This window comes from Primulina huaijiensis, chromosome 3 (assembly GCF_012295235.1).
Source record: "Primulina huaijiensis isolate GDHJ02 chromosome 3, ASM1229523v2, whole genome shotgun sequence".
NCBI lineage: Eukaryota > Viridiplantae > Streptophyta > Magnoliopsida > Lamiales > Gesneriaceae > Primulina > Primulina huaijiensis.
Genome location: NC_133308.1, coordinates 29,626,882 through 29,649,333, shown reverse-complemented (window position 1 = coordinate 29,649,333; position 22,452 = coordinate 29,626,882). Strand labels below are relative to the sequence as shown.

Genomic DNA, 22,452 nt, shown 5'->3' with positions numbered 1-22,452 from the left:
TTGTATTTGGTACATTTCTAAAAAAATAATATTTTTTTCACGTATTATTTTATATGCACAATCACGTACTGCCGCTAGTTGAATCGCCAGATTTAACCCTTTTTTTTTTAAAGACAAATTTATGGATTTATCAATATATAAAACACATTAAAAATAAATAATTATCAATTTATGATCATCGATATTAGCTCATCAAAACAATATCAAAACTAATGCAACNCACCAAAACTCCCTTTCCTGTACCTTTGCACTACATTTTTACTATAATAAACACATTCTAATTCATCAGCAACATTCTTCTCTTTCAACCAATCTCTCTCTCCACCACTCAACAGCAGCGAAATATGATCAGGGAACAAAACCCGGTTCTCTATTTTTAATGGAAATAAAAAACTTCTAAAATCTTGGGCCGATTTAGCAGTATTTCTTGAACTAGAAGAAGACAATAGTGATAAGCCTGAAACCACTAAAACCGGCCTAAAAGCAGAAGAATCTGAGGGAACCATATTGGATAAAAGATAAAGAAAGGTGAGAAAGCTTAAGCATAATATAGAAGATCTCACAGACAAAAAGCAAACAGGAACACTGAACGATGTATAAGATTGTCTGCTGAAGAACCTTTTTCTCTTGCGGCGTTGATCTGGAGAATCCATTCTCTGTTTGAAGGTAATTTTGTTAATATTTTGTGTTAATAAAAATTAACAACACATAATGTAGTGCCGACAATGATTGTGTTATTTAAATCTAACCTTTCAAGGTTTCATTCTGCTGCAGAATGACTGGTGAATGTCGGGAGGAAAAAAGGTAAAGTTTTTGGGCAGTAGGACCATTTCGTCAAGTTGAGAAATGTTATGGAAGGTCTTATTTTCATTGTATTTGGTACATTTCTAAAAAAATAATATTTTTTTCACGTATTATTTTATATGCACAATCACGTACTGCCGCTAGTTGAATCGCCAGATTTAACCCTTTTTTTTTTAAAGACAAATTTATGGATTTATCAATATATAAAACACATTAAAAATAAATAATTATCAATTTATGATCATCGATATTAGCTCATCAAAACAATATCAAAACTAATGCAACAATAATATTGATAGTAAAATATAACTCATAATATTCAATTTAAATAATATTTAACACAATTTTTTTATCTTTTGTTTTTATAATTATATATCACAGATAATTAATTTGACATCAGAATCTATCTTTGGTAAACTAATATTGATGACTATTAATTTCTTGTTAAAGACAATTTTAAAAATACTAAATAAATCAACATGTGTAATGAAATACACATTCAAATAATATTTTATGACAAATAATACATACATCAACCACACTTTTCATTAATGGTGATGCAGCTAGCCATGACGACAATCATATTACAGCTTACACTGACTTGGTTGCATATGGACGGACTACTACTTGTTCATCGATCACAAAGTAAATGCAAAATTTTGCAGCGCCCAGGCAAATGTTAGTATGGGCCTCATGTAAAGATATTAAGAGACAAGGGACTCCAGAGCTTGTCTATAAAAAGAACGTGTAGAAAGTGACACAATTAACACCATGGTAAATTTCAAATTATTGTTAAGGTGGAGTCGAAGCAAAACAAATTATTAATATGGCATTCAACCAAAGAGTATCCAAAACAATAATTTACAGGTAGACATTGGTGTTGCAAAAGATATAATCATGGTTAATATAATGACACCTGATGCGATCTGGGTGAAATAGATGAGCATGATCGGGTGCTCCACCGGATCTGCTATCAAGATAATGAAGGGAATAAGAGCAATGTGAGATACGACTTTCCCTGTGACCTGCAGACAAGGAGATGAACTCGTGAATGTGCGCCGGAGGGGTGTCCGGCGTGGTCACTCCGATGCTTAAGTCAGTGGAGGACTCAAACTAAAAACCAATGTAACCAAGTGATAGTTGTGAGACTGGTGTGGAAGGTGAGGAATAAGTGAAAAATAAATGTGAGCATTCAATATCTGAATAGATAGTAAATGCAAAGAAGGAACCTGATATTTATAATAGAGGATGTAATGATGAACTCGTTCTTTGTGCTGATCATTAATTATAGTAGGGCGGCTGATTATACCCTATTGTTCTGACATGTCAAATCTCATACTAGTCACATCCAGCTGACCTGATTTTGTCAACCACTTGCATTGGTGTCAGAGATAGGTCGGCCGCACATACTCTACTTCGTCGGCGTAATTAAATGCAGCACTCATATCGAAGTGGCCCGAGTACAAGGTCTCTTGGGAAATTACATGAGAACCCGGGCATATAATACCCCGGGGAGGTTATGTCTCGTATGCTCCAATGGCTCGGCACTTTCCTGAACTAGTTGGAGTGTCTCTGTCGAGCTCATTCCTACATCGTCCTGGGCCCTCCAGGGACCGGGCTTCCTTGCCGACCTATTCCAATGTCCCGCCTTTACTACGTCTCATGAATGATCACCCTCCCTGACCCGGACACTATCCATGACCCGAGTCATCCCGGGGTATCAACACCCTTTTTTTACAATCACACAATATCTTGTCTTCCCGTTGCCAATTAAATAATGTCAAACAAACATCTGATTTGATCACAACCCACCGATCGAGTTATTGCCACACACTTTAATTTACCTGTGGTCGGTAATTATATGTGGGCACAAATTAAGGGACATCTAGCCGAGTCCCTTAAATGTTACAACAGCATGAGAAATTATACAGACGAGGTTGCATACATTAATATATATACACAGAAACAAACACACACACAAAGTCCCTTAAATTTACGTTCAACGCACGCGACGATTGATGTTCTCACAACACTTTTGTAACACAAGGAAGTCTCTTACTTCACAATTAGGAACACGAGCGATCCATGTGGCCAGACCACACCTTTAGATATGGAGACAACACCAGCTTTTCTTAGATGGAGAAGCCTTTACATCAACTGATTAAATACAAAGCTGCAAGTAATTTTATCTAGAGATGTAATTAAGTTTTTATCTCTTGGAAGTTTCATCCAGATTCCCAAGAGCAAGTTTGTTTTCTCCGTAATTACCAAGTAAATTATCTCTTCTTGCTAATGGTAAGTGCATGTCTTTTTATTCGTAAAACACATGCAGCCCGAAAAGACAATTTTAACCGTCCACCAATTAGCAATCAGACACTTTCCAATGCTCATTTACTGAGCCAGCCAAAGTGATCGATTGGAACTTGAGTGATTTACTGCAATTTATCAACACTCGATAAAAAAAACTTTCGAAAAAAAGTTCTATAAGTATACGTTCAACGAATAATCCACATTAAGCTACACAAGCTGAAGACAAGAAGCATTCAGTTCAGTGTAAAAGTCAAGATAGAGCCACAGGTCCAAGTATCCAAGAATTAAGGTACCAAGACAACTATAAAACAACCGAAGTCCGCATTTGGGCCTTGATATCCAAGTTTAATTTCACGTGGAAATTAAGGACACTTTGAGCGCAGTACGGCCAGTCAGCATAATAAGCCGAATCTACCCAAAATTAAAAGGACCAAGTTTAGAAATAGATATCAAAATATCAAGTCCATTTCTAATACTGGGTTAAAGTTCGCAATCTATTCAATCTGGAATTCCGTCTAATCTAAACAAAATAAAAATAATTGACGAGTTCATAACAGGTTTCATTCCCAGTCTAATGCGGTAACTGCTATGACCACTTCTTTGGTACCAATAATCTAAGAAATGTTATGAGAAACCTTCAGTTACTGTTTGTCCCGAGGAAAACTGCTGTCAATGATGTCATCTGTTCTCTGACATGTCAAAATCAGAATCTGAATTGTTTAGTTTAATTTAATTAAAAGCTTTGAATTAGTCCCACGCTAACCACGAACGAAGGTAGAAAGAGAAAAGAAACCCCTTACGAGAAAACCACACTTCACCAAAAACACAGGTAAAGAGTTTAAAACTGTTCCAAATATTTACTTGCGTTGACAACCTTGACTTTTTATTTGAGGTTTAATTTCTCTGTACTCGATGCCTTCCAAAACACATCAAAATATAGCATAGATCAGGAAACACAGGCAACGATAAAAATAAGCCTCCATCTCTCAATGATAGTTTTTCTTAATTTTATTTAGCTACTGTCGATTGAGGCTGGAGCCTTCAAGAAGACATCCAGTACAAAATATTATACAGAATCCTTTTTCGGATAAGAACATGTATATGCATGAAAGAAAGAATGAATGAAGGGTGTTGATTTAAGACACGCTTTGGTCAAGATTTTACTTTTAACCAGTCATTCTTGAAATTGTCCTTTTTCAGAGATGGGACAATGGCATACAGTCTTCCAAAGAAAAAAAAAACAAAACTATTTATTCCTATAGATACGTATAGAAATTACGAACCTGCAGGAATTGTAAGAACAAGAAAATTTATTGAATAAATTAGATGAACCAACCTTTACAAAGATCGCTGTTTAGAAAAGTCGTTGCTTCATCGTGTGACATCGACAGATCCGTTTTGTACTTCACCAAAAACATTACAGTACGTTTCCTTTACACGAAACAAAATTAAAATAAGAAAATTCAAGATAGATTGAATATGTTTGATTATGTGATTGAGGCTTGAGAGAAAGGAAGAGGGAGACCATAAATTAAACCATAAACTCATCGAGTTCGGGATCAACTCTGATGCTCATCGAAACTGCCTCATCTTGTTTAAATAAGTCTTTCTCTCGCCAGATTTCTTCTAGCAAACACGCTATCTCTGGGGGTGCTCCAACCTGATAAAAACGTAAATTATTAAGCAAGCAGCAGCTAAATAATTGAAAAACAGCTGAAAAGAACTTTTCTTTTCACCACAAATTATCGAAAACCCTTTATTTCACATCAGAAACAGAAACAGACCACAAAATGGGGGACTTGATAATGCATGATACTAACAAATGGGACAGATCAGAATTCAGAAGTAACAATCTAATATATTGGTTTCTGCTGGTTGAGTCAAAAATAACAAAAGATAAGATTTCTTCAAAGAAACTTGGATGAATCTTCAAAATCAAACCTTTTGGCAATTAATATAAGCATCGAGCAATTTCGGGTGCGATGGATGCGAAACAATCTCGGTCTTGATCACATTGGAAGCGTTCTCATCTTCGTCTCTTTCTTTTCCAATTTTCAGATCACCTGAAGTTGATTCCGGCGCCACCAGAGAACACGGTCCAAACACCGGAATCCGATGAAAAATTTCGCCAAAACTGTAATTGTAGCCGCACGGCTTAAACTTAGCTGCAATCATCAGATTTTCGGGGGCCATGAGCGCCTTGTCTGGGTAATCATCATTAGTTGGCTGAAGTCCATACACGTCTTCCATTGAAAAAAGAATGAAGAAGTCGATCAGTCAAATACATGCAATTAATACACGTGCAGAAAAAGAGAGACAAACGTAAAAAGTAGCAAGTGTAGAGTATTAGAGCATGTGTTTTTTGGGAAGATTAAACGAGAATGGACAAAGATAAAAGGAATTGTACGTTTTAATAGGAATCCACTCCAAACTTCATCGATTCTTTATTTCTTTCTTGACCAGATAAATAAATAGTATAAATAATCTTTGACCCGACATCGTTGACGGATTGAACCAATCTAGAACCAATCCAAGTTCTGTTCATTTTAATCCGGTTCAATCTGAAACCAATATAGTTGTTTTCGGGATGAATTGAATTAAATATCAACAGTGAATCAAATTGAATTGTTTTATAATAAATCAACAACCATGTTAATATGGTCCGTTTGAACTTCATATCAGAACTAGCACAGACCCAATTTCATACATCTATATTGCTCCAAAAGGTGAAATCGCTCACCATAGGTGCCCCTCACCCCGACCCAACAGGATTGTGAGAGGAGCTAAATCATGGTGACTCAGCCAACCAACAGCAGCTAGACCTTATGTTACGCCGCGCACAAGGAGCTCCCCCACATTGGAGGGAATTTAACTCCCACACTGCCGCTTGCGAGGCTCAATCCCTGATTATTGCTCCAAGATTCACTGCTGCTGACCAACTGAGCTAAGCCCATGCAGGTTTTCATACATCTATATTAAAAGCATGTACATTATATATATATATATATATATATATATATATATATTAGATAATTAATAAATAAATTAAGATTTGACATGTTACTTATATTTAATTATCTTTAAAAAAACTATTTCTAATTTGGTCTCAATCCGGTCCAATTCTATTTCAATCCAACTTAATTCGATTTCGATTTTGGATTGAATTACGCTCTCAATCCGATATTATACAGGATTTGCTCGATTTCATCACCCAAAAATCCAGAACCGGTTTAACCTGGTCCGGTAACATGTATAGACCCGACTAATGAAAAAATATTATTTTTCTTTGTTGCTATAAATAAAATCAATCTATCTCACGGATATATATTCATGAGAACATGCAAATACACTATAAATAAATAAAACTAAAGTATGATGATACATTCGAATATGTGAGTTAAAGTATGATGATACATTGTTGGAATATTATAAGTTTCCGAGTTTCACAATTAAATCTGCAAGAGAACTGAAGAACCAAATCGATCGGACGTAATCAAGATATCGTAACTGAAAGAAGATTTTAAACCTATTACATAAATTTCAGTAAACGAATTGGTAATCAGAACTGAAGACTTCGCGTTGGAAAAATCTTTATCAACTGAAGTATCCAAAACTGAAATGACATCAGTTAGAACTAATATTGACCAGCTAAACTGATCTGTCGACCAGTTGACTCATGATGAATTTATCTATGTCATCATTTGTAGTATCAGTCGACAGACTGACAGTTCGTACCAAAGCAGAACAGATGAAATAGAGCAGAACAGTCTGACACTTCGTACTACTATCAGATAAAATCATCTACTTGGACTAAACGATGATTCAACGGATATTAGTCATTAAATGCATTCAATGTGGCCGTTGAAAGCTGATCGATTTAGTTGAAGAAGATTAGTGAAACATACTGGACAAGCTATTTATGATCATCAAGCAGTTGCGAAACATTTTTCGAGCATTTCTCAGTTTACAAATCGCACACTTAAGTATTTACGTAATTGTATTTATTCGTAGCATTCCGGCTACTCCTTAAGAGCGATTCAATTATTTACATTAAGTTATTGAAGAACTAAGAATTTTAGTTTAGTAGTGTATAAGACCAATTGAAGTGGATTATTAAAATCTGTTATAATACATCAAAGTTTTTTTAAGTGAAAATCTATCATTGAAATAAAATGGGTGACATATGAACATTTGAAGACTTCGAACATCTATAAAAATTGTGTGTTCTATTTTGTTACATATTCAGTTTTTACAGTACATCACCCTCAGTATTCAATCTATATTTCAGTCTAATTTTGCATTATCATTAGTTGACTGATTTATATCGACGAACAAGATTTCAGGATCAGTTCAATCAAATAACTGATTCATATTCAAAACACCCAAAAAGCCAGAGTGTTTATTCAACCTCTTTCTAAACATTCCTACTACGTTAACCTGTCATATCACATTCGAATATGTGAGTTGATGTCATCAAATCATTTACATGTTTTTAAATTCCTTTCAATATTTTCTATGTTTATAAAAATACACCATTTTTTCTTATTTTAAAAAAAAACACCAATGTCTGATAAAAAAAAACCCATTTTATTTCAATGCCATGATCACAACATATAATTTTAGATAACTAAAGTAAATTTAATATCCTATAACTTTTTCTTTGGTAATATTGATCATATATTATAAAATAAAATTTGAATATTTGGTTCTAATAATTTTAAGTACGATTAATTCCTTAAAATCCCTTGATTAAGTACATCTTAGGAATTTTATATGATATGTTTTGATGGTTTATAACCTTTCGTATCTTATTTTAAAACACACTTTTGGCATGGATAAAATAAAGCAAGTAACAATACGAATAAATAATTAAAGAAAAGAAGATACAAGTTGGGGGGAGGGAAGAAGTATTTGGAGAAAAAGATATTAAAGATCTTTCAGGCCTTGGCCATTTCGGGAGAGACTGTTATAATAAGATTTAATATGGCAAGTGCAAATCAACTTATAGACTAAGAACGACATTCCCCATTATCTCCTCTTCACCAAATACATACGGCCAAGATATTATAAAAAAAATAATATATGTGCATTCTATGATTGGAATGTGTGTTGTTCCCTTGTACAAATCAAAACTAGAGGCTTTTTCACCGTTTACCAAAAATTTCTTCAACGCTTAATAAAATAACGTAAAAAAAAAATTTAACAAACTAAGGTGTCACGCCTCTTCAAGAGGCGTGACTTGCCTTTAATTTTTTTTTTTAAAAAAAATTTTGCAACTTTTGTTGTTGCTGGAACTATTTAATTTTTTTTTAAAAAAAACAAGTCATGCCTCTTCAAGAGGCGTGACTTGCTTAATAATTTTTTTTTAAGTAAGTCTCGCCTATCGAACCGGCGTGATTTTTATTTTTTTTAAAATATTTGCTGGACGCTGGTGGAGGAAGTCTGTCATATGAAACACCGACAACCCAATACAGGCAATAATGCATGTTTCTTTCTTTTATTTCACAAAGAAGACGTTAAAAAAATTTATGATTAAAAATCATGTATTAAAGTGATTTGATGTATCACTGATGAAGACTAACATGACGTGTTTTTTTATCAGAAAATTTGCTTATATATCACTTGCCTTCGCTTCAAATGTATTATTCCTGTGCTTCATTTCTCTGGATTTATTGGTCATTCCTTGTGGATTTTCGTTCAATGTTCGATTAAGTCATTGTACTTCAGCACATGAGGTTTGTATGCTTTAAATTAAGTTTTTCATTCGATTTTTGATTAAAATCGTTAATTTACTTATTTGTGATTATATATTTGCAGATAAAATTTTGATTTTGAACATGAACGTTGATATAAATTAATTTACTTGAGTATTCGAATATAAATTATGAATTTATCAAAATGTTACGTTTCCAGTTTATGATTAAAATGCTTAATTATGTTTTATTATTTTATATTATGCAAATGATAATAAAAATACTTTTTCTTCAATGTTTTATATTGGTAGTATTTAAAAAAAATTAGTATAACGATTAATTTATTTTACACAAATAATATAAATGTTTTTATTATAAATACGGTTAATATAGTTTTTAATTACTTAAATGTAAATAAATATTACAATTAATTTCATTTCTTATTATTTTATTTGACATGCGTAGTATCAAAACTTTTTATTATAAAAATATGATTATAAAAATATTATAAAAATTAACAATAACCAACAAAATAAACATATAACATTATCGTGGTTCATAATTAACGGATAGCGTATTTTTTAAAAAATAGTTATTTAAGTTAAAAAAATTATAATCAAACATATATCAATAATTAAAAATAATCTATTTTTTAAAAAATAATTAAAAAAAATCATATCGATCTAACACACGAATTACAATTAAAATTTTTTTTAAAGTTTTTTTTGTAAAATTTTAAAAAAAAATTCAAACAAACATATCTCAATAATTAATAAAACTGCAACTCATTTTTTTTTACCTTAATATGGTTCTTCAATAACATCACAAATTATTTTTTTTAAAAAAAGTAATAAAGTCACGTGTGCTTCCAAAACAGATAAAGCATATGACTTTACAGCTTTTCACTACCATCCAATTATTAATAAATAAATTTGCAGCCTTTGACCACATTGTATCGATCGACGATACAAATATATATTTTTAAAATAATTAAATTAAATTTTTTTAACTTTTTTTTAATCACAGAAAATAAATAAGGGAAGTGTGATTTTTTTTTTTAACGTTTTTTTATTAATGGAATTGTGCAAATTTAAAAATAATTTAAGGAAAGTCACGCCTAACAAGTAGGCGTGAATTCTCTTTTTTGAAAAAAAATAATAAGGGAAGTCACGCTTACTTTCACTTTTTTAACAAGGGAAGTTACTTCCCTTTTTTTAAAAAAAAATAAATTATTTTTTAAGTAAAAAAAAAAAAATATTTTTTTTTAAAAAAAATAAAAAAAAAATTTAAAAAAAAAAAAAATTAACAAACTAAGCTGTTACGCCTCTTGAAAAGAAGAGACTTTTATTTTTTTTAAGAAGTGACTTCTCTTGTTTTTTATTTTGTTATTTTTTTTTTTTAGAAAAAATAAATTCAAACATGTACAAAAACTTACCGATGAAAAATATGAGAAGAGTGAATGAAAGAAGAGAATCAGGTATTCAATTTATAGAAGAAAATTTATAATATTATAATAAATTCGAAATTAATAAAATTATAGTGTCGCAGCTTTTAACATGTGCTCCGCTTCAAAGTTAATGTGTAGCAGCTTTTAGCATGTGCTGATTCCGCGTCTTTTGCATAAAATAAGTCACGCGCAAATTACGCCATCAGAGATGGCGTGGCGTGACTTAATTTTTTTTAAAAAAATGAAAGTCGCGTCTCTTCAAGAGGCGTGACAGCTTAGTTTGTTAATTTTTTTTTTTTACTAAAAAAAAAATTTAGTTAGTCACGTGTTTTTTTTTTTTAAAAAAATGAAAGTCACGTCTCTTCAAGAGGCGTGACAGCTTAGTTTGTTAATTTTTTTTTTTTTACATTATTTTATTAAGCGTTGAAGAAATTTGTGGTAAACGGTAAAAAAGCCCTCAAAACTAGAATTAGCCTAATAAGAATCATACAAAAATACTTCATCATTATTGTCATACGATCTCAAGTTCAATACATGTTTTTTTAGCCATAAAGTCTGACTAATGATATAAGCAAGTGGCCTTTCTTCCATTTAAATGATTTTGATAAATATTTTCTTTCTACCAGGTCAATTAATATAAGTGCAACTTTGTACACTGCGTATCATATAAACACAGAACTACTGCTAAGCCAAGATTTATTTTGAAGCTTGGGTCGTATTCAAGCAAATTAAAGGTTTTTGGTTGATTCCCCAGAAATACATAAAATAATACCTATCACTAACAATGGTATATGCAAGAACAAATTCATGCAAGGAGAGAACCAGAATACCTTGCATCCAAGCATATTCCCGCATACAGTTTAGTTTACAACAAGAAACCAAGAAAAGGGGAGGAAAGATTTGTACTGGAAATGTTGCCTAATCGCAATTCAGTTCCTCCACGATCCTTTTCCACTTTTCAAGAGAGACACGTAGAGTAACTCGTTCCAAGTATCTGGTACTCCAGGTAAGCACCAATGACTGCAATCTTTTGCGTGGGCAGTCGCAGCATCTTGTTGCTCTGCCTGATAATCTGGCCTATGAATGGACGGATAACCATCTTTTCTATAATCTGTGAGACAGCTTATGTTTAAATAAATCACTGGAGTTTTCATGCCCTGAAGTATATGCTCGAAAAATTTCATCTTTGCAGGATACTTTGCTAAGTGACTTTTCTTGAAGATTGGTTCAGTTTCTTTATGGCACTGCCCTCCCGAGTTCCATGGTCCCCTGCAAACAGTCAGATATTAGAAGTTTGCAAAATCCATTGCCACGGAAATTGACAACAAAAGAGTGTTCAAATATGATATCCTTCTAACTCATTTGACATTAAATTAATTTGTAATCGTACCTGAAATACGTGGCTGAGAATCCTAGAAAACAATTTGAGTTCGCCTTTCGTCAATGTTGCTATCCACCCAATGAGCCCAAGTGACAAGTTCTCTCTTGTACGCTTCCATAACTTGTAAGTCTTGGATACACATAATTCCCTTCCTGGTAATACTTCTCCCTGTGAAATAACAATTTTACCAAGTCATCACCTTGACTCTTCATCCTTGGCCAACTTTGCATTTTTCTCCACTAGTTTTTTCCTGTAAGCACAATTTTGGTCCATGTATTTTCTCTGTGAATATGAGTTTGCAAACCAAATTCGTAGCGAATGAAGCAGGCATCTCTTTATCGTAACACCATACTCAATCACGGGATGTTTTTTCATGGGTCCAACTGTGTCTGATATTAAATATTATCACATCCGCGTCATGATACATGGCAGTAGTCTCGTCCATCAAATCCAGTCTTAATGTCTCAAACGAAACGTTTTTGCCATTGAAAGATGATTCCTTCACAAAAAAGGAGAACTGACAGTCTACCGAGCAATTATAATCCTGCAGAAGCAACCATATGGCATGATGCATCGTTGGAGAAATTCTAGTAATATTTTGGTATTAGTTTGGTGGTTTTTTAGCACAATTACCTCAATCTGAAAGCATAGAAACCTTTTTCTTGAATTCAGTACTCCTCCCAGATATCTCAAAAATTCGTTTTTTGTCCGGATACTACAGCGAAGAAGGCAAACATGAGACTCCCACATGTTCCTATTCAGCGAACCTCCAACAAAAACTAACTTTTCTCTCTAAGTCTCTCCAAAAATTCACTCGCGTTAAAGCTGAGAAAGCATTGTGAATTACAAAACACAAACATGATTAGCTGGGACGGTCTACTAAGATACAAATGTAATTAATCTCAGTATTCTAAGTACCAAGTAAACCAGATAGCAAACATAAACTATCAAGGTATATCACATCAAATATGTTAGAGTAGGTGTCCAGCGAAACTTGTGGCTTTGGCTTTATTAACTCTAATGTAAAACGATCTTTATATTAATAATATTTTACGGTTTTACTGAATTATGATATTTGCTTTATATGTATATGTGAGACCCGGAACCAAAGAGGGCGGGGGGTGATCGCCGGTGCCATGAGGTTATACGGACAATGAACGGCTCCTGGCAGGCTTCTAGGCGAAGGGAACATGAATGAACCGATCTTATACCAGGAGAAAGATTCTAAAAACTGTTCAGGTATGAGACTGTGCAGTTGAAGAGGGTTTAAAAGATTTGATAGGTACTACTCATATCAAGAAGGTGCATCTTCTTTTCGGTAGCTCATATTTGGGACAATTTTGGGATTGGTGACCCCTGAAAAGTTTCCTTGGGTGCGTGTGCTTGAGGACATAAGCACGCTGGAAAGACTCGTCTTGGTACAGTGAGGACAGTCGTCGAATCTGGGGCGTTACACCACAAACAAAATTATTTTTGAAATTATATATTTTAAAAAAATTAATAATAAGAGTCTTAAAAGAGATATTGAATGGTACTACACTCAACACGATGAAAGACAACACAACGCCGAGGCCGAAGCACGACACTTACTTCATGAGATGAAGCGCAGGGCGGGAACTGATCCGAGAATGTGAGCTTCTTGAAGTCCATACATGGTATAGTATTAGAAAAACCGGCCATTTTTATGACAACGGCTGAAAACTCGTAGATACAACTGTAATATATAGTGAAAAAACATGCCATTCGAGTCCAGTTGATTGGTTGAGTTTATTTGAAGAATCAATTTGGTTGAATGAAGGAGAGGAGAGGAGATGGAGCACTAATTTACTGGTTAGTTGTTCCAAAGGAGGAGAGATCGGAATGACGAAATAGTTATTCAATTGCGGGCCCACTATTTATATTTGAGCCTAACGAATTTATTATGTGACAAGATGGTTTACCATTGGTTGAATGAATTTGTGATCCAAACAAAAACTTTTGTACACATGGAATATTCAATTGTTCCACAATCACATCACAAAAAAGAAGAAAAAAAATGCTATCTTGGGCCAGAGAGCTCGATTGCCTCAACCACGAGCGATGATTCTTCTACGAAATCCGAATATCTTTTCGAATGTTTCTCATGTCTTGTAGTCTCCATGCTCTGTGATTGCTCCCATTTCTCTGTTAACCCGTCGCCTTCCAACATCCTCAAAACCTCTGACATTTTTGGACGATGACACGGATTAAAATGTGTGCTGACAAGTGCCACTCGCACCATCTCTTCTAACTCCATTCTATCGTATTCATTCTTCAACTCTCTGTCCAGCAGAAGATTCAGTTTACCATCTTCATGAAGCTTCTTCACCTGAGCCGTTGCACCCAGAAGCCATTCTCTCGGATTCATATTTTAAGTTTTAACATAAACAACATGACATAATCATAATCAAAGATACGAGGGAGTTACCCAGTCGAGCATGACCGCCTTTTGGTTGGTCCCCCGCCCAAAGTCCACCGCTTTCTGCCCTGTAATCAACTCCAGAAGTAAGATTCCGAACCCAAATACGTCCGTTTTTTCTGATGATCGACCCGTTGATAAATATTCGGGAGCAATGTGACCCACAGTGCCACGAACTGCTGTTGTAACGTGGGAATCTCGGTGATCCAATAGCTTCGCCAATCCAAAGTCTCCAACTACTGCCTCGAAGTCCTCGTCTAACAAGATGTTGGCAGCTTTGACATCACGGTGAATAATTTTGGGGTCGCATTGCTCATGTAAATACACTAGCCCCCTAGCTGTACCCAATGCTATTCTTTTCCTCCTGGACCAGTCCAAAACCGGCCTGCCATTTACATGATCTAAAAAGATGATCGAATATAATGTTCATCAGCCAAGAATCTGCAGCAGACCACCTCCTCGATAGAAATATTTTAAGGCTTTTTGTGATTTTCTAAAACTTAAAATTCTCCCCAAATACCCCTCAGTCTTGCCCCTCACATGAATTCCTAGTTCCAATCGTGCCTAGGATGTTTCAGGCTTGAATACAATTAAGATTGATTAACTTCAAAACTACAGCAGAGCAGAATATTCACATACCTTTCAGTCTAGAGGCGACCGAACCATTTGGCATGTATGGGTAAATGAGAAGACGTTCGTTTTCGGTCGAGCAGAATCCCCAAAGACGAAGAAGATTTCTATGGACAGCCAGACTGATCAGCTCTACTTCCGTCTGGAACTGAATTTCACCACCAACTGCATTGTAATCTTTTAACCTTTTGACAGCAACTACAGTCCCGTTACTTAAACGCCCCTTGTAAACGATGCCAAATCCTCCCTTTCCTAATATATTCTTCAAATTGAAATGATCAGTGGACGCTCGGAGTTCCTTGAAGGTGTACCTTCTCAGATGGCCTAAACGTACCTCTGGATCATATTGATCTGACAAACAAAAGACGGATAAGAATAAAGCAGAGAGAAAGAATGATTGTGTAGCATATGGATAATCGTGTCAATATTTATCGTTTAACCTTTCCAGAAATAAGAACACACTAACCATATACCAAATAATTCCATCCATCTAATTTCCGACATCAAAATCTTGTTACAGAATTGTTAAAGATTAAAAGGTAAAGTTAGTGCACCAACATTCATCAATACGACTGACCATTAACATCAAAGAATATCTGCTGATTATGCCTGTATCGCCACCAAAGGACCAAGCCAACGACTATTAGGATTAGAAAGGCAACACTAAAGCTAGCTCCAAAAGCAATGGCAACGTAATGTTTTGTTCCAGATTTTGAATACCCTGTTAAGAATAATTAGATTATTGTTAGGAAATTTGATTCAAAGATTGTTTATAATCTTTTCTGTGTGAATTGAGATGACCGCAATCAATGAACAATTTATGCATACCAAGAATACTGTAGCAACGCAAGCAAGAGTTACAAATTACGCAAAATTACTGAACACAAGGAATTATGTGGTTCAACCAAGTTTGGCCCGCATCCATGGGAGAATACGGCTCTCTTTTATCATTCACTCAACAAGTTCTTCACAAAGCCTTCAAAAAAAAAAGAACAATACAACATATGAGCTCACCTGTTCAGTTGTTGATTATTGAAAATCTCTCTCTGTTCTTATCTTCAGTCCAGCCTTCTCTTTTATAGCACTGACCAGCCAACTAACCAGTTGACTTCTACAAGTTATAATCTGTTATGGCCACTAACAGAAATAGCCACTTCTTTGCTAACCTATTAAGCCAGACTTTTGGAACACTAACTTATCAATCTCCACCTTGTCTCAAAAATATTGGCTTCTCTCCTTCACCTTTTGGGCTATTTTCCACCCACTACATTGATTAAGTTCAAACAATGTTTGAACTTGGCTTGTGGTAGCTCCTTGGTCATCGCATCTGCTGGGTTATCTTTCGTACCGATTTTTCCAGCTTTATTTCTCCTTTTTCAATGATGTCTCACACAAAATGTAACTTAACGTCAATGTGTTTTGACCTTTCGTGGAACACTTGATGCTTGGCTAAGTGGATTGCACTTTGGTTATCACAGTGGACCACCTGATCTTGTTTTACCCTAAGTTCAGAAACTATTCCTTGCAACCCAGGGTCTCTTTAACCGCTTCTGTCACATCAATGTATTCCGCTTCAGTTGTTGATAACGTAACCACTGATTATAGAGTGGCTTTCCAGCTTGCAGCCGTTCCATACACGGTTAACACAAACCTAGTTAATGACTTCCTTGTATCCAAGCTTCCCGCATAATCAAAATCCACGTATCCAAGTACTGGTTGAGAAATGTGCACGTCTTTTGAACAACAGTCCAAGATTTTCTTCCCCCTTCAAATATCTTAGAGTTCATTTAAGAGCATCCCAGTGAGCTTGTCCAGGGTTGGCCATAAATCTTGAGATCACATTTATGGCATAAGCCAAATCTGGACGACTACACCATTTCATACATGATGCTACCTACCCCGCTAGCATAGGGTACACAGCCACACAGGACATTTCTTCCCTCTCTTCTTTGCAGTTTGGGGACTGATTTGTTGAGAGTTTAATGTGTTGTGCTAGAGGAGTACTTACAGCCTTTGCCTTGGACCAACATTGCCCATATCTTGATCCTCCAAGTCCAAAATCATTACTCCCTGTAAATTTTTCGATATCAAACTCATTGATTACATTGCAATTTATCGATTCCCAATGATGGCGCCATTTGTTAGGAAAATTGATTCAAAGATCGTTTTTAATCTTTTCTGTGTGAATCGAGACGACCGCAATCAGTGAACGATTTCTGTATACCCAGAAAACTGTAGTAAAACAATCAAGAATTTCAAATTATGCAAAATGGTTGAACACAAGGAGTTACGTGGTTCAGCCAAGTTTGGCCTACATCCACGAAGAACACGCCAATCTATTTTATTATTCACTCAACAAGTACTTTACAAAGTCTTTGAGAAACAAGAGCAGAAACAATACAACAGATGAGTTGTTTTTCCCTCAATCTCTCTTTTTCTCTCTATTCTCTCTTGATCCCTTCGTCACTTGTTGAGTTGTCGATTTTTGAAAATATCTCTCTTTTCCTATCTTCAGTCCAGCCTTCTCTTTTATAGCACTGACCAGTCAACTAACCAGTTGAATTCTAGAAGTTATAATCTGTTATAGCCACTACAGAAATAGCCACTTCTTTGCTAACCGATCAAGCCATACTTTTGGAACACCAACTTTTCAAATAAATCTCACTTGTTGTGGAAAGAAACTCACATATCTCCACAATAGTATAATATTTGTCCACTTTGGGCTTAAGCACTCATGGATTTGCTTTTAGACTTTAGCCAAAATGCATCATACCAATGGAGATATATTTCCATCTTATTAACCCATGATTTTTAGCATATATTTCCAATGTAGGACTTTGATTGAAATCTCAACAATCCTCCCCTCGAACGAAAGACCACCATTATTCTTAGGGTCGAGACTTCCCTTCAAGCCCATCCGTCCATCCTCTCCACTTGGAGGATAATACACTCCAATCGAGATCACTCTTTTCCACTGCGTTCGGAACACATACTTACGTGAAATACTTGGAGCACAACCTGCCTCGAGAGCTCATCACGGATTTAATGGGAGCCTCCACCTCCTTCACTTAAGTATCCGAGGATTCTACTCACATGGCTCGATCTAGACCATGGCTCTGATACCACTTGTTGTGCAATGAAACTTATATATCTCTATAATGGTATGATATTGCCCACTTTTGGCATAAACCCCTCTGGATTTGCTTTTGAACTTTATTCAAAAGTCCTAACTTTTTCCTATATTTCCGATATGAGACTTTGGTTCAATTCCCAACAATTATGATAACAGGAATGAAGATTAAATATACTGAAAATCGGGTGGAGAATGAAGCCATGTTTACCTTTTCCATTATCAGGTGGGAAGAACAATGGCTCTGGATAGACAACAGAACAATTGTTTTGAGAAGCTTGCTCACAAATTAAAGGATTTCCAACAATTCTGGGAGCGAACCAACACAAAACAATTAGCTGAGTAAATAAATTCTACCACAAGTAAATGATTATTTTTGAAAGAGAGAGAGCAATCAACTTTAATGTTCGAGCAGAAACTTTAGGCAAGGAGCCACTAAGATTATTGTAAGAAAGGTCCCTGCAGTGAGGAAGAAATCAAGTTCTTAGTAAATTACTCTCATGAATTTGACAACTAATGAGAGCAAGAAAAGAAATAAGACATACACAAGAGTGAGGCCCTCGAGTTTGGAAAGAGAACCAGGAATCGGACCAGTAAGGCTGTTGTTGTTAAGCCGTCTGTCTTGCTCAAAGCCATGGAAGAAACAGGTGTCATTATAAAGCAAACAAGGATGGCAAAATGAGAAACTTTTGAAAGTTAATATCAGCAAGTCTCAAAACACTCACAGATAATTTAAGTCCTTCAGATCCCCAACAGATTCAGGAATTTCATCAGTAAGCTGGTTGTTTGAGAGATCGAGCGTCTCAAGCTTTTCTAACCTCCCAATGGAAGTAGGAATGAAACCAGAAATTTCATTGTTCTGTAGCAATCTACATAGAAATGGAAAAACATTGTTGGAGATTAAATTGAAAATGGATACTCAACTAGGCAATAACATATAGACAATCTCAAAACTAACAGTAATAATAATAGAATAACTCACATAGACTGCAAGTTCGTGAGGTTTCCGATCCCAGGTGATATGGTTCCGGACAAGCTCAGGCTAGGTAGTCCTCTAACAAGAAGTAAAAATTACCGCAATAAATCAGTAACTAACAGATTCAAGCTATAAGCAATTAGTGGAAAGTTTTCTTCGATTTTTGGCATTAAAAGGTAATGTTAGGTGCCTTACAGAGCAGAAACATAGCCATCTGGAGAACAAGTGATCATCCTCCAACTACAAGGATCTACAGAATTGGCATCCCAATTTTCCAGGACATTATATGGATCATTTAAGTCACTTTTTATGGCAATTAAAGCTACAACTGCATCAATTTCAACAAAGAAAGATCATTTGTCAAGATATAATACACCTTTGAAGAGCTATTACACTCAATATCAAAACCATTAGCTGGGTCTGCGTTACCCAACTTGTAAAGCATATATGTCCACAAATGAAAACAGTGCCAGACTTTGCATAGATTTCCAGAACCAGTGTGTGGACTCTAAGTCCTTGAATCCATTAATGTGACAGCTAGTTTTTAGGAATAATTCTGATAAAACTACCAAACTTCTCAAGAACCACGATGGAAGAATTATCAGTAATATATTTTTATTTCAGTAAAATCCCTACACTGGAGGCAGGTTGCAGCAGCACAAATCTTGATATGAAGATAGACATTTCAGGCTAATACAAAAACTAAATGACAAGGTAAGAGTTTATAAACCAAGAAAAGAAAAAAAAAAGGTTTCACCCGAATTACAAGAAAGCATAAGCTAACGGGGACATTGAACTTGAATATGATCAAAATTAGAAAATAAATGCAAACATGAAGGAATAAACTAAAAGCTTAGGAATCCATAAAAATTAAAATTCAATCACCATCATCCATGCAAGAAAATTAAAAGCAAAAGAATTTTTCCCACAGCGATACAAAGAAATATGGAAGTTCAGAGAGAAAAACGTCTACCTTCAAAATTGACTCCAGTTGGAGATAAAGTTGAATAAGAACTCCCAATCAATGCTAAAACCATTAATCCCACTTTCCAGAAAAGAAACTTCTCTATCCCCATGTTACGATCTGATGAAACTCTAACCACAAAATTTAACTTGTCTGCAAAAGATTATTCCGCTCAACAGATTAGTCCATTCACAAATTACACAATAATTCACAACGTCAGCAGATCACCTTATTCTCCAAACAACTCAGACCATAAAACGAGCTCTCAAGTCTCAAGATCAGAACCCCACAAAGTATTTCCTCCTCCACCATATATAGAAAGGCCCCTTTTATATTTCGAACTCCAAAAGAATTTCAAAATCTCTTTCGTGATCCAAGAATCCACCACTTTGGGACAAAAGCAAAACTTACATAGTAAATTTATAATCTTGAACAAAAACAGAGCCTCATACCAAGTAGGCAATATTTGGCGCCGAATAGAATGAAGAAAATACCTCAGAAAGCAAAAACAGGGGGAATAACAGATATTTTAGAGCCTTGAGATCTACGAATAGTAGTTTGTGAATTCAATGTAGTTGAAACTTGAAACTGATCCCCACAAAATTCTATCTGCCCCGGACTAATAATTTTGAGCTTGGCTTCTGTTGCTTTAGGCAGCCTATCCGCTCAAAGATTAACATCACAGTTCCTCACTTTATCTAGTTAAAATCAAGAAACAACACGACGACATTTTACAGCTTACCAGAAAAATACAAACACAACCCAAGAATCCAAAACAAAAGAGGCCAAGGGATCACAAAATGCAGATGTGGCAACTATTTAATAATAATAATAATCAAACAATGGGGAAAAAGATTATTTAGCAAGTGTTATACTAATACAGTAAATGTTTTTGTTTTTTTTTTTCAAAAAAAGAAAAAGAAAAAGAAAAAGAAAGAAGGTTTGATATGGAGTGAAGGGATGGATGTGTGATTGAAAGCATGGTAAGTTTTTGGCAGATCACGTGCTTGCCTTACCTTGTCCTCGTCTAAGTCTAACTTTGTGACCTTTTTGACTGATTTTATTTTCCAAATTCATTTTGTTCTGTTAGGATCTCATCATCTCATCCATATTATGTATGTTAAGTCTTATAAATAAAACAATTGCCTTGATCTCTCTCTTTCTACATATAATGATTGAAACCGGAACCCAACCTTTTGAAAACCAGACAAGTATAGTAGTTGTAGTTGTAGTTGTGGAGGTTGGTTAAGATGAGGACATAATTATGATGAGTAGGTATAGTACTTAGCTTAAATTAAATATGGTAATTTTTCTTTTTGAAAATCCTTATTGTGAATCTGATTAATTTATGTGTAAAATTTATACATTAAATGTTGAAGCGGATGAATATATTAACTGATATAGTTTGTTTTATAGGCTGATGATGTATCGTTGAGAATATATAAAATTAAATTCTCACTTGAAAAAATTAAAGTACCGCAATTATCAGCCTACACTACAAGGGCATTTTCGACAAATCCTTATTAACTGAAGCAAAGCAGTACCTCCTACCTTAATGTGCTCAGTTGAAAAACTCGAGAGTATTCTGTCGCATCGGAAAGGCTGAATATTTTCTAGCCCACAACTGCTTGAACTTTCTTAATTATATAATTATTACCTCCCCATTCGATAGTAATAATGATGATGATGATGATGATGATGATGGTATGTCTTGTATCGTGCGAATGAAAAAAGAGTTTGGACAAACTTTTATTTAAGCTCAATCTTCAAGGGACGGATACATAATTGCAAATAATCAATGTTGGGGTGAAAATTGTTTGTTTTAAATACCAAAGCCTATGGATTTTAGGTTAACCATATTATTTCCAATCTCGCCTCGTCGGGAAACCCCCTTCTTGACTAACTGCTGCATGCTATAAAAAACTCGGGACACGAAAGTTTCCAGAGGCATTTATGAACTCATGATTCTCAAGTTAATAATATAAAACATCATATCAATCTAGATATTAGCTCAACTGTACTGGCTACTCAATTAAACTAATCACAGTAAAAAGAACATGTGGAACTGTTTTTGCCGGATCCATGTCTATTAATTGTCGCCCTTCAAGTTCACACTACAAAAAATAGCAATAGCTACAAATACTTCAATGAAATATACATTCCCATAGCATCATCAACCTCTTGGTTCAAGTTTCAGCAGAAACACTTTTGGTCATGAATGAAATTAGAAAACACTTAAATACTGACCTTGTTAAAGGGATCTGATGTTGTAGATGTTTGTCGCGTGTTAACAACATTCTGCAAGTCCGCTTCGTCCTTGGAAAAATGATATGCTTCCTGTATGATAAAGCCATAAAAACTTCCTCAAAATATTCGTCGGTGTCTAGAAGAGTACCTTTGGGCTAAGGATGACGTTTTTGGAAATGAATCCTTTGGCCCTGGATCAAAAACTGACAATGGCATACTCATAAAAGATGAAAACCCTTTCAAGTTGCTAGCTGAATAAAAAAATCCACCACATTAAAAAATCTTAAATTCTATCTTGTGTTACTACATACTTACATTTCAATCGTGCTAGCACTTCCTTTCTCCTTCTTTCTAATTTCTCTCTTGTATCAAGGATAAGATAATTGCAATCAATTTCCAAGAAAAACAGGCTTATCCAACTTCCTTTTCGCAA

General features: G+C 34.9%; 1 protein-coding gene and 1 pseudogene across 5 annotated transcripts; both read right to left on the bottom strand.

Annotated features, from left to right (window-relative positions):
* Window positions 1–10,780: 10,780 nt before the first annotated feature.
* On the bottom strand, window positions 10,781–12,495 carry LOC140972678 (protein trichome birefringence-like 2; annotated as a pseudogene).
* Window positions 12,496–13,527: 1,032 nt separating this feature from the next.
* LOC140974530 (protein NSP-INTERACTING KINASE 3-like) lies at window positions 13,528–21,619 on the bottom strand. Of its 5 annotated transcripts, none has more exons than XM_073438034.1 (12): window positions 21,603–21,619; window positions 19,782–20,470; window positions 19,004–19,136; window positions 18,815–18,886; window positions 18,558–18,701; window positions 18,378–18,449; window positions 18,232–18,291; window positions 18,044–18,141; window positions 15,280–15,423; window positions 14,712–15,053; window positions 14,082–14,473; window positions 13,528–13,982 (listed from the first exon to the last, which is right to left on the bottom strand). In XM_073438034.1, exons 2-12 carry the CDS (start codon window positions 19,882–19,884, stop codon window positions 13,674–13,676), a joined length of 1,869 nt encoding a protein of 622 aa, XP_073294135.1. In that variant the 5' UTR covers window positions 19,885–20,470; window positions 21,603–21,619; the 3' UTR covers window positions 13,528–13,673. The 5 variants fall into 5 exon arrangements, with proteins under 5 accessions (XP_073294135.1, XP_073294137.1, XP_073294136.1 ...); XM_073438036.1 differs by lacking the exon at window positions 21,603–21,619 and having other exon boundaries at window positions 19,782–19,925; window positions 20,001–20,603; XM_073438035.1 differs by lacking the exon at window positions 21,603–21,619 and having other exon boundaries at window positions 19,782–20,159; window positions 20,267–20,603.
* Window positions 21,620–22,452: the final 833 nt, after the last annotated feature.